The sequence below is a fragment of the Oncorhynchus clarkii genome, chromosome 3 (assembly GCF_045791955.1).
Source record: "Oncorhynchus clarkii lewisi isolate Uvic-CL-2024 chromosome 3, UVic_Ocla_1.0, whole genome shotgun sequence".
In the NCBI taxonomy this organism is placed as follows: Eukaryota; Metazoa; Chordata; class Actinopteri; order Salmoniformes; family Salmonidae; genus Oncorhynchus; species Oncorhynchus clarkii.
In genome coordinates this window covers 24,426,903-24,439,947 of record NC_092149.1, presented here as the reverse complement: position 1 = coordinate 24,439,947, position 13,045 = coordinate 24,426,903, and the positions used below count along the sequence as shown (strand labels likewise).

Genomic DNA, 13,045 nt, shown 5'->3' with positions numbered 1-13,045 from the left:
TATCAGTCACCAACAGTGGACACAGTGACACTCTCTTCCTGAACACTATCAAGGTTTTGGACAGGTCGTATCCTGTTCAAAGTAAAGACACAAGTTCGGCCCCAAATGACACCATATCCCCTATATATTGCACTCCTTTTGACCGGTACTATTTGCCCCGGTCAAAAGTAGTGCACTAAATAGGGTATAGAATGCCATTTGGAACGCAACCACATTCCCTGTTAATGACAGTTATAGAATACAGAAATGTTGCTAGTAAACTGGAGATGAGAAGGGTGTTGTTGTTTGTGGTGGTGGTGGGTGCTAGTGGAGAGTGTGTGTTGGTCTGTGTGTGAGTTGACTTAACACCTGCTCAGCTGCCTCCGCTTGGACCATGGAGTTTAGATGGCTCCTCTTTGTTCTTATTTCTTCTTCAGCGATGCTCATCACTCAATCTGACACGACCACTAAAGGTATGGCGAAATTTTAACCATTGATAGCGGACATCGCACAAATAACCTTCACTTGCAATTATTCTCCCATACAACTGTTGTGACTGGGTTACCCACTCGTTTTGAAGCTGAAAACTAATGTGGGATCCTTCAGTGGATCAGTGGATCTTTTATCAGAAAGCATATGGAAGACATAACATAGAAAATAATCAAGGTAGTATTTTATAAATAAGGTAGTATTTTATAAATAAGGTAGTATTTCAGTAGAGTTTTAGAAATATTCCTGTCATTTGGAGGTCAAAGCAGGGATACACACCTCTAATCCGTCCAGTCTGGCTGGCTCTCAACTCTCCTTGGCGTTTAATTGGTCCATTAATGCCATTGATTAGGCTTAAAGAGTCCACAACACACTGGCTCTTCCTGATCTAAATCAGTTACTGATTATAAAGGAAACCTGGGTTGCGTTCGAACTGGCACTCTATTACCTATATAGTGCACTACTTTGGAGCAGGGCTCTAAGAAGTAGGGTGCCATTTGAGAGTCCCCTGGAAGCAGAGATGAGCGTCTCTGGGTTAAGTCTGAGTGTTGATTGTGGCTCCAGAACTAGTCACCTCTTATCTCCTCAGGTCTCATCTATCAGTAGTGAGGCCAGAGCCTGATCCAACTGCAACCCCTTCTACTAGCACCTTACGTTTTTACAGAGCACATAGAGCCGGATAGGTGTGAGCAGCCATGGCAGGAGTTCCCCTGTAAGCCCACTGGAAGGTTAGACCTATCACTATTTCACTCACTTGTTTTTGTGTGCGTTTTTTGTCGTCATCAGACCCTGACTGGAGTGATGTCGTCGTGACAATGGTTGGCAGGGAAGTCACCTTACCCTGTGTTGATTGGCCTCTCACGGGCTCTGTGAGCATTAATTGGAAGATGAAGTCTCCCGGGGTGGACCACTGGAAACTGGTCCTCTCAGCCAATGAGAGGCAGCAGTTCTCGGGCGCAGCCTCAAAGGCTTCCATGCAATTGGTTGACTCAAACTTTCAGGAAACTGGGGACTTCTCTCTACTGTTTGTCCCCAAAATGGAGGACAAGGGTCGCTACTCCTGTCTGATTAAACAGCAAGAGAAGAAACTGAGAGAGAATATCATACTATTAGCCATCCTCACAGGTATAGAACTCTGGTCCTGTACACAAACCTACCATTATAGTATGTCCATATACATGTAATATACAGTTGTGATGGTATTGATACAAATATTTTGTGTAAATAATTTCCCATGCACACTTTATTTGACACAATCAGGTCAGACTGTAGTATCAATATCCCACATGTTTTTTATCTCTTCTTTCGTTCCTCCTATTTCCTACCTCCTACATCGGTCCCAGTCTCTATCTTTCCTTCAGCCACTCTCCCTCACCACAGCACACTGCGTCTGATGGCAGAAGTGTCCCCCGCCTCCACCGTTTCCGAGGTAACCTGGCTGTCCCCTGGCGGGACGCCGCTACGATTGGCAAAGAGGTCAGGGGGGGGTGTTGCCAAGCTGCCCCAGATACGCCTCACTGACCAGGGGGTATACATCTGCCAGGTGTACCCAAGGGGTAACAGCAGCTCCCCTATGTTCCCCTTCACTGTGGACCTCCGCGTGGATGGTGAGATATGACGGGGGGTGGAGAGAGGCAGGAAAGGATGTAGTGACATAATTGAAATCTGGGATGAATCTCAATACTCCAAGTAAAGCATTGTATTTAGATCGGCATTGTATTGGCCTTGTTATGTAATTGACTAGTATTTATATGTGCTCCCACTATAACAACTGCTCCCACACTAACCCAAATGCTTTATTTCTGTCCCTTTATCTCTCTCACTCCCTTGTTCCCTCTCTGCCGTTCTTCCTCCCTCTCTCGCTCCCTCCCACCCTCTCCCGCTCACCCTCTCTCTCTCTCTCTCTTTCTAGGTATGAATGTGGCCTCGTTCACCAATATAAGCCATAGTGAGTGTCGTCACCATGTACAGTAGACTCTAGTCTAGCTAAAACACAGAGTCAGCAGCCTCTGGATCAAGCAGCACAATACAAATTGACCTTACTGAGGGACCAGCTCTCTCTCAGAAACATAACGACATAATCCCTGTTGCTGCTGTGCACCTCTCTCTCTATCTCTCTTTCTTTTCCTCTGTCTGTTCTGTTCCTCTCCAAACTGCCATCTCTGTCACTCATCCTCCTCTCTAATACTCTCAACCCCACAATCTTCCCCACATATTTCTCTCACCATCCCCCCACCACTCTCTCTTCTTATCTCTCACGTTCTCTCTCAATTCCCCCCGTTCTCTCTTTCTCTCTCTCCCTCCCCCTCCCTCTCCTCTCCCCCTCCCTAGGTGCTCAGATCTCTATGGCCAGTCTCACCCAGACCCCTCTCACCCTCGCCTGCCCTCCGATGCGGGGCGACTATGTCCTGCTCTATTGGAAGCCCCCAGACAGCAGAAACATCAACACCACAACCCTGGTCTACGGGTACGACCGCTGGAGGGACCGCACAGAGCAGAGCAAGGTACACCCAGAAGAGGGTGTGTGTGTGTGTGTGTTCAAGCTTGCGTGCGTTTCAACTGAGTTCCTCTACAGGTTTCTTCCTTCAAGGGGGTTTTCCTAGCTACAGTGCTTCTGTTTCTGCCTGCTCCACAGGGTCCAGGCCGGGTTACTGTAAAAGCACTTTATGACAAATGCTGATGTAAAAAGAGCCTTTATAAATGAATGTGATTGAATTAATTTGATTGATCTAGACTCATGCCCAGCTGAGCCTGGACGGGCCATTGTCTACCCCAAAAGAGGGTTTCTTCTCCTTCCTGCTGAGCCCGGGGCTGAATGACGGAGGCCTCTACACGTGTGAGGTCTTCCTCAATGACAACGCGTTCAGCCAGAGGACCCTACTTAGCATCCTCCAAGGTACAGAGGGGAAGAGGGAGGAGTGAAGAGAGAAGTGTGATTCATTTATGTCTGAAATAGAGATATCGGTATGAATAAAAACAAAGACTAAAAATACTGTCCAACTCCCACACACGCAGAAACACACACACATACTCACACACCTGTCTGTCCATTTTTGTAGTCTCGGAAGGCTTTAATAATCACTGTCCCTCTGGCAGCCATCACAGCTGCTCAGACATGACCAAGCGATCTGTCACTGTCACCCTGCTCCACACGTCTGTCACACACACACACACACACACACACACACACACACACACACACACACACACACACACACACACACACACACACACACACACACACACATAAAGCCCCGCGGACCCATATATTTTTAACCTGCCTCATTATGGGTGTAATTATGTACGATTATACCTGCCGCTCTCCCACCAGGGCTGTGGGAGGCACACATTAAACACTGTAATCACTGACAGAGACGTGTGTGTCTGTAGGGCTTGATTACACCCAGATTGATCCTCATTGGGGTTCGATGAGACATGGGGCATCAGTCACCATCAGGCGACACATTAGAAGCAATTCTGTGTAATGAATATATATTATTTTGACCAATCTCTGATTCTCTCATTGTTTTCTTTTCATCCACCCCACCCCCTCTAACTCACCTTCCACCTCTCCTTGCCCCCTTCTCTTTTTGTCCCCTGACTACCACTTATTGGTACTTCCTTCACTCTCTCCTCATCCCTACCTCACATTATCTTTTTCTTTCCTACTCCCTTGCCTTCCACTCTCCTCTCCTTCCCCCTTTCTCACTATCCCTCCATCCCAGTGAAAGCCAGACATTCTCCATCAGCCCTGGTCCTGACGTGTCAGTATACAGAGCGCTCCCAGGTAGGTAACCATCCCCTGACTGGCAACATTCATGCCTCATCTCTTCACTTTGATAGTTAGCTGATGTGTGGCTGAGTTCATTAGGCACAAAACGGAAAACTGACTGAAACAGGGAAGGACAACCTGGACTATTGCATAGTCCCCTGAACACGGCCCTGGTGTATGAAGAACACACTGTATAGGCACAATCCATCTCCTCCATCCACCAGGTGAAGCGGGTGGTGTGGAGCCACCAGAACCAGAGTCGCACGCTGAAGTGGAGCTCCTCTGGCCCGGGTCGCCTCAGCACCGAGGTCCCCCTGTCCCCCACCCAGGACACGGCTGGGAACTACACCTGCACCATGCAGCTGCAGAACGGACAGGCGGTCAAGGCTGTTTACACCGTCAAACTGCCCCCGAAAGGTGGAGAGAACCAAACGGTCCAACTTGGGTCTTTAGATATAGATCTAAGATCAGCTTACCCTCTCCTAATGCTAACCATAATCGGTAATGCTAAAAATGCTAAACTTTTCTCAGGTCAATGTCAACTAACTGTACCTAGCAGGACCAACAATAGGCCTATATGTTTGTCCAAATAGGTCCCTTTACAATGCTTCCTTTCCTTCTTGCTATCATCTTATCCTTTCTTCCTTGCACCTACACAGTCAGTTCCAGGGGCGGTCTGGGCCGATGTGTTAGAAATGTCAGGGCCGATTTCTGGTCCCAGTCTGCCCCTGGTCAGTTCCCATCAGTGATTCTCATCAGTGATTAACAGAAGGGGAAAGTATATTTAAACCACTCAGATGGAACCATACAAACAGAGAAGTTGTAAAACCAGGAAGTTATGTAACTCATCTGTTTGCATGTTTCCATTTGAGAGCTTCAAATAGACTTTGCTCTTTAACACCATTATAGCCCATACCACTATAATCATTATGAGCAAATAGGCTCTCATCCAAGTCCATGCTTACTGAACATGAACCTCCTCTATCAGTGGTCCCCAACAGCACACCTGATTCAACTCTTTGAGTGCCAGGTTGAATCAGGTGTGCTTGTCTGGGGCTACAATAAAAATGTGTACTGTTGGGCGTACTAGAGGACCGGAGGTGGGAAACACTGCTCTAGATCAGTGGTTCCCAACCTTTTTGGGTTACTGTTTCACCAACAGAATTTTGCTCTGCCCGTAGTACCCCTGAAGTACCCCCTCATGTGCATTTTACCAGTAGGCCTATGGTCTCATGAGTCTTCTCAAGTACCCTCTGTGGATAGGCCGAGTACCTCCAGGGGTCCTAGTACCCCTGGTTGGGAATCACAGCTCTAAATCCTAAGCACACCAGACATCCCTTCCCAACAGAGAGAAGTGAACAGCAGGCTAGCTCAGCTGCTAATCCGTTAGCTATGTAAACACACCTGCCTGTGTTTATCCCTCTCTCCCGTCGCTCCAGTCCTTCAGTGCTGGATGTGTGCCCACTCCATTCTCATCTCGTTATCTCCAGGGCCCTGTTGTGAGCTAACCAATCAGCCCAGAAATGGAATAGGCAGGATGAACTCTAAATTCCAATTCTAAACTCCACATAAACTTTAAATGTGAGAATAACAAGAATTGTACACATATAGAAGACAGAGAAAGGCACTGAATTCTGCGTGAGGATTTGCCAAGTATTGACTGAAGAAAACGTCCACATGACACCCAATATGGTACCATGTCTGATCCAGCAACACACCACAGAGCATTGCTTTGAATGGGAGTCTAATAGTCTGTTTCACCTATTCTATTCTATTCTATTGCATTCTATCCTATTCTACATCCTTAACCCATTGTTCTGTTGCTTATCACAGCCAGACAAGTTGACCTGAAGTTGCTCTACAACCACTATAAAACGCTTCACAGAGCACTGACCTTGTAGCCCCGCCTGCCTGCCTGCCTGCCTGCCTGCCTGCCTGCCTGCCTGCCTGCCTGCCTGCCTGCCTGCCTGCCTGCCTGCCTGCCTGCCTGCCCGCCCGTGTGCCTGCCTGGCTGAGTGACAGACTGTTTATGGCTTCTGTCCCAACGGAGGTAATGGGTTGTCACTGTCATCACCACCAGACCCACATGGGTTCAAATAGTATTTGTTTCCCTGTCTCTCTGTGTCTGTCTGTGTCACTCTCTCTCTCTTTCTCTCTCTCCCTCTCTTCACACCCCACACTTCTTCAGTTGATAAGTGTAAATGGTGAGGGAGGACACCAGGACAGCTCTCTGGAATGTATTCACATTCATTGTATCTGAGGAAGCACACACAGCCAGAGAAGGATCTGAGAGTTGAATGAATCTCCTAATGGGGATGAGCTCACTACCAATACCCCCATACATCACTGATACCGAGGAGCCATGATGATGACACACAACAAAGCAATGTTTTAACAAGAGTAATGGATATGCAAAGGGAAGTGTTGCATTTAGAATGAGCTGTTTGTGAGGGCTGATTGAACGTTGTATTGTGGTCTTGTGGTCCCATTTACTCTCTTATTGGGATGTGGGAGAGAAGAGAGGAGATGGGAGGCAGGGAAAGAGAGAGAGTGAGATGGGAGGCAGGGAAAGAGAGAGAGTGAGATGGGAGGCAGGGAAAGAGAGAGAGCGAGATGGGAGGCAGGGAAAGAGAGAGAGTGAGATGGGAGGCAGGGAAAGAGAGAGAGCGAGATGGGAGGCAGGGAAAGAGAGAGAGTGAGATGGGAGGCAGGGAAAGAGAGAGAGCGAGATGGGAGGCAGGGAAAGAGAGAGAGCGAGATGGGAGGCAGGGAAAGAGAGAGAGCGAGATGGGAGGCAGGGAAAGAGAGAGAGGAGATGGGAGGCAGGGAAAGAGAGAGAGCGAGATGGGAGGCAGGGAAAGAGAGAGAGCGAGATGGGAGGCAGGGAAAGAGAGAGAGCGAGATGGGAGGCAGGGAAAGAGAGAGAGCGAGATGGGGGGCAGGGAAAGAGAAAGAGTGAGATGGGAGGCAGGGAAAGAGAGAGAGCGAGATGGGAGGCAGGGAAAGAGAGAGAGCGAGATGGGAGGCAGGGAAAGAGAGAGAGCGAGATGGGAGGCAGGGAAAGAGAGAGAGCGAGATGGGAGGCAGGGAAAGAGAGAGAGCGAGATGGGAGGCAGGGAAAGATAGAGAGCGAGATGGGAGGAAATAATAGAGGAACAGAGGGGAGCAAATAGGGAAAGAGGGAGGGATGGATGATAGACCCACATAAGAAAATAATATAGTATACTATGGAATAAATACTGTACTATTACTATATTTATATACTATAATATTCACTGTAGTGTTTTTGCAGACATTACCATAGTATTTACTAAGTGTTTTTTTTTTATCTTTGATGTAGAAGTGGGTGCATTCCCCTTGAGGAAACCTACTGGACAAATACTATAAGAGGAAATGTTCCATAACCTGTAGGACTGTAATATGAATGGATTGTTCAATGCTTCTGCTCTTTTCTATAACCTGTAGGGAACACAACATATAGTCTATATTTGGCATGTAGGTTTCTCACTCATGGGTGGCACAATTTTAATTTTAATTTATCCTTTATTTAACTAGACAAGCCAGTTAAGAACAAATTCTTATTTACAATGATGGCCTAGGAACAGTGGGTTAACTGCCTTGTTCAGGGGGCAAAACGACAGATTTTTACCTTGTCAGCTCAGGGATTCGATCTAGCAACCTTTCAGTTACTAGTCCAACGCTCTAACCACTAGGCTACCTGCCGCCACAAATTGGGATATGGGGGATGGGAATGGGTGGGGTATATGCAAATTGAATACTGTAGTATTACTATAGTAAAAAAAACAATAGTGTTTATGTGGATAAAACTGTAGTGTCGTGTCTCTGGCTTGTCATTAAATGTGAAGACCGTTATTTTATCAAATCAATTCTCTGTAATTATTATTATTATCATCAGTTCTCATTCCAAACGTCATAAAATTCTTGGCTATCTGCACGAACCCAGCCTTTACTGTGAATCATCCATACACCTATTGGCTCAATTATTTATTTACTAAATAATTAAACAATTACAGAATATACAATACATAATAACATTATACAGTGAATATCGTCCCTAGTGGACTTAACAAAAAACGGTTTGGTTATAACATGATAGATTCAGAGACAAGAGAAGGGGGTTTTGGAAGGAAGACTAAGGAACATGGGTCTCTATCGGACCTGGGAAGCTATTCTCACATAAATACATATGCCACTAAAGATCGCTCATTCGGAAAAGTAATGCATTGTATTTACGTGAACCTGGCTTCGATAGTTGAGCTGGTGATGTGAGGCTCTGGTTTGCCCAGTCGATGTTGCCATTGTCCTTTGTAGATTCTTCCGGGATGTTGTGTGAGAGGTTCACATGGTCTGAGAGGTTCATCTCACTCTGGAGATTCGTCCTCGTCAGTCAGTGTTCTCGTACTAGATTTGCGCATATGTTCAGCTGCAATCTGATATATGCTAGTTTAGTATGCACTTTTTCTTTAGGTGATCAATAGTTCAGAGTTCATACCATTTCACGTGTGGAGCAAGCTCTCACGTTTCCTGGTCTGTAGAGTTGAAATTAGAATTAGTACTTTTCAACGTGGGGGACAAGTCCTGCCGTTATTTGGAATTGAGTTCCACCGAGGCTTTTATTCAAGAGTGGAAAAGGGTTGGTTCATCATTTCCAACCAATCTTTATTAATTTGGGTGTCGCTACTGACTTAGTTAAACTTTACATGGGTGGCCAATTCTCTCATTTTAAAGGTTAACATCACATTACATCATTTCGCAAATAGTTGAATCTTTTACTCATTCATTTTATACAAGAATTAGATGCAAGCCTCGTAACTGAGGAACCTGTATAAACAGAGTTAGGGTAATGTGGCTGTATTGTCTTTCATGAGGTCACAAACATGAAACGAAATGGACCGGGTCGTAGCTGGCTTCTCCACCGACCGTTTACACATTCTCCAAAATAGGAATATTGTTCAATTCTCAAATTCTGGGATGTAGTAGAATTTGGTGGGAGAGTGCCTTTGTTTTACTGTGACGCTCTCTCTCCCATGCTGCATGGTCAGGGAGACAATAGTCTCTGCAAGGAATTTACGACGTAGTTGTAAAGTCATAAAAACTGCCCCTCCCCTCCTAACAGGAGAGTGGGGGTTGTTCACATCTCTGCTTGCCAATTCACTGAAAGGGCTAGCGTCTTGACAGTAGTATTCTACAAAGTATTATATAGTAAGTACTACACAGGATTGAGAGATACTACAGTGTGTAGTATATTATTTGACAGTATACTACAGTTTACTTCAGAATTTTATAGTAAGCACTACATGATTGACTGGATACTACAGTATGTAATATAGTATTCTACAGTATACTACAAAATTATATAGTAAGCACTACAGCGTGTAGTATAGTATTCTACAGTATACTACATCATTATAATGTAAGAAATACACGATCGAGGGATACTACTGTGTGTAGTATAGTATGCTATAGTATACTACACATTTCTATAGTAAGTACTACACATGATCAAAGAATACTACAGTGTGGAGTACAGTGTACTACAATATTCTATAGTAAGAAGTACGTGGTCGAGGGATACTACAGTGTGGAGTATAATATTTTGTCATGTGGGGAAGTGTGTAGGGAAAGGCAATTAGAGGAGAGCAGAGAGGAAGGGAGGGAGTGAAGGTGCACCCAGGCCATTGAGGAGTGATGGTATTTACCCCTCACCTCGATGCACCAAATGACCATAATTCATGCAGTGTTAAAGAAGCTGGCACTGAGAACAGAGCAGGTCAACCTGGCCCGGGGGTCAGCTCACTGCCACCACACTATTCCAACACACACACACACACGCACACGCACGCGCACGCACACGCACGCACACGCACACGCACACGCACACGCACACACGCACACACACACACACACACACACACACACACACACACACACACACACACACCACCACCACCACCACCACCACCCCCACCAATCAATTACACCTCACACAGCACTTCATGATTGATTCATTTGAAGCACCATGTATAAGTCAAGAAAGGAGGGCAAGGTGAAGGCCTGTAAAGGAAACTTCTACGAAAAACAAACTTCTGGACGTTTTTGGAATGTGTAACTTGATGTTGGCGGGTACTTGATGATGTAGTACAAATAAAACATGGGTGCCATCAAATTGATTTGTTTTTATCCAGAAAGACTTCAACCTCACAATAGAATCATCATAAATTAGCAATATATAATTAACAGTAGCATGTTAGTAATGGTCACATCACTGGTATACAAATTAAGAGATATATATATAAATGAAGATTTACATGGGTGACATCAAAGTCTCTCTTATATTCTAGATGCTTGTGAGCAGGTAGTTGTCACTGTGGTAACTGACACCTCCCACACAGCTCCCATGTCTCCCTGTGGCTGTGTTTGCATGAATGATGTCACCTCACCTCACCATGCAAACACACCAGATAACTGTATTCATGTCGCATGTGGTGCTTTGTCAGTCTACAAATGGCTCATTTGAATATCATGAGCTAATCACATGGTTATGTCATGTAATAATTCCGTGTCTCCCCTCCCAACTTTCTCTTTCATCGTTCTATTTCATCCAGAGTACTGTATGGAGTGTGAATAATACTGAGTGTCTTGCCATGATAAGGAGTTAGACATTTCAACATACCCACATTGACTCACCCTCCCATTTTGTCTTTCGCTATTTAGACAGGACCTCTCTGGAGCTAAACCAGGGATCAGGCCTGCCCCCTGCTGGGAATGAGACCACACTGTTGATGTACAAGTATTTAATTCATACAACACTCATTAACTTATTCTCTTTTTCTCTTTCTCACTTCTTTCTGTCCTCTTCTCTCAGAGAACACAGAGAGCACTACCTCTATCTCTCTTCCTCACCCAGAGAGCAACAGTGCCTCGCTCCTTCCCTCCCTCCTCTCTGCTTTATTACTCCTGGTGCCCCTGGTTGCCGCGGTTGCTGGTGTGTTGCTATGGAGACAGAAAGACATTTCTCGCCGTGGTGAGTCTTCCGGCGTTTTCTTTTCTGACATCCCTACTTCCTTCGTGTTCTCTCCATCTCTGGACCTGTCAAGTCCAGTGAGTGATCTGTGTGTGTGTGTGTGTGTGTGTGTGTGTGTGTGTGTGTGTGTGTGTGTGTGTGTGTGTGTGTGTGTGTGTGTGTGTGTGTGTGTGTGTGTGTGTGTGTGTTTCTCCACAGGTATTGAACAGTCTCTCTCCCACTACTCTGGGGAAGTGGAAAATATCTATGAGAATCCTGAGGATGTCAGACAGGTGATGGATTCATGCCTTCTCTGTATCTCAATACTCTGATGAATCTCTGTTTTCTTCTCCCTCTCTCTCTCCTCCTCCTGTCTCCCCACCATTTCATTTCCTGTCTCTGGCCCTCTGTTTCTGTCTCTTTCTTCTTCTCTCTTTGTTTTCCTTTGTTTCCCCGCTTCTTCTTCTTTACCCCTCATCTAACTCCCTGTCTCACCCTTTCTCTACCCCCCCCCTATTCCCCTCTCTCTCTCTCTCTCTCTCTCTCTCTATCACTCTGTGTGGTTATTGAACACTGTTTTCTCTCCTCTCTCCCTATAGACTTCTCCCCAGGGTTCAGTGTGGTTATTAAATACTGTTTTCTCTCCTCTCTCCCTATAGACTTCTCCTCAGAGTTCAGTGTACATGGTGAGTTATTGTGTTCTGTTCTCCACCCATCAGTCCTGTGGTTCAGAAAAACCTGTCGGTTCTTAACTGTCAGCCTTACATTAGTGATATTAACAAATCAATCGCATCCCACCCAGGAGGATGCCTCTAAATGTAATCTCCTCTCCCTCCCCCTTGTCTCTCTCTCCCTTCCTCCTCTTCACCCCCTTCTCCCCATCTCTCTCCTCTCTCATTCTACAATGCCTCTGTCTTTCTCTTCTTCTCCTCCCCTCCTATCTCTTGCTGTACTATGCCCTTCTCCCTTCTCTTGCCCTCCCTCCGACCACTTCTATCTCTCTGTCCTCTTCTTCTCCTCTTCTTCTCAGGACCTGAAGCCCAGAGGGGAGGATGATGTCTATGAGGAATTGGATCGGTAAGAATTAAATAGCCCTGGGTCATGCGTGGTGTGTGTGTGTGCATTTCTGTCACAATTTCCCATCTGCCCTTCACAGGCCCTCTCACCCCCATCAACTCTGAACATCACTATGATACTGTCAACCTGGTGCTGCACGTCGGTAACATAATGTCACATAATGCACTGACAGTGAAGTGTGTGTGTATGGTTTTGGGTGTGACGTGCAGAACGTCATGGATGGGTGCATACGTTTGTGTGTGTGTACCTGTGAGTGTCTGTGTGCTTTAAGAGCGTGTTCTTTTTTCAGATACAAATCATGCAGCCTTCTGGAGACCTCTACATCGCAGGATTTATCAGCAAAAGCTTGAAGCAATATTATCTCTCCTCTGTTCAGTATATGGACATTTACAGTGCCTTGGCTTTTTCCACATTTTGTTGTGTTACAGCCTGAATTTAAATTGATTACATTGAGATTTTATGTCACTAGCCAACACACAATACCCAATAATGTCAAAATGAAATTAATAAAAATGAAAAGCTGAAATGTTGAGTCAATAAGTATTCAACCCCTTTGTTATGGCAAGCCTGAATAAGTTCAGGAGTAAAAATGTGCTTAACAAGTCACATAATAAGTTGCATGGACTCAGTCTGTGTGCAATAATAGTGTTTAACATGAGTTTTGAATGACTACATCGTCTCTGTACCCCACATACACAATTATC

The 13,045-nt window shown here is 45.5% G+C and overlaps 1 protein-coding gene across 2 annotated transcripts; it reads left to right on the top strand.

Moving 5' to 3' along the window:
* The first annotated feature begins 262 nt into the window (after positions 1 to 262).
* On the top strand, positions 263 to 12,878 carry LOC139405832 (uncharacterized). Of its 2 annotated transcripts, XM_071148268.1 has the most exons (13): positions 263 to 452; positions 1,255 to 1,593; positions 1,812 to 2,075; positions 2,381 to 2,416; positions 2,800 to 2,972; positions 3,202 to 3,364; positions 4,194 to 4,255; positions 4,465 to 4,657; positions 11,127 to 11,285; positions 11,484 to 11,557; positions 11,924 to 11,950; positions 12,295 to 12,341; positions 12,631 to 12,878. In XM_071148268.1, exons 1-13 carry the CDS (start codon positions 374 to 376, stop codon positions 12,689 to 12,691), a joined length of 1,677 nt encoding a protein of 558 aa, XP_071004369.1. In that variant the 5' UTR covers positions 263 to 373; the 3' UTR covers positions 12,692 to 12,878. The 2 variants fall into 2 exon arrangements, with proteins under 2 accessions (XP_071004369.1, XP_071004368.1); XM_071148267.1 differs by lacking the exon at positions 2,381 to 2,416 and having other exon boundaries at positions 276 to 452; positions 12,631 to 12,820.
* The last annotated feature ends 167 nt before the right edge of the window (positions 12,879 to 13,045 follow it).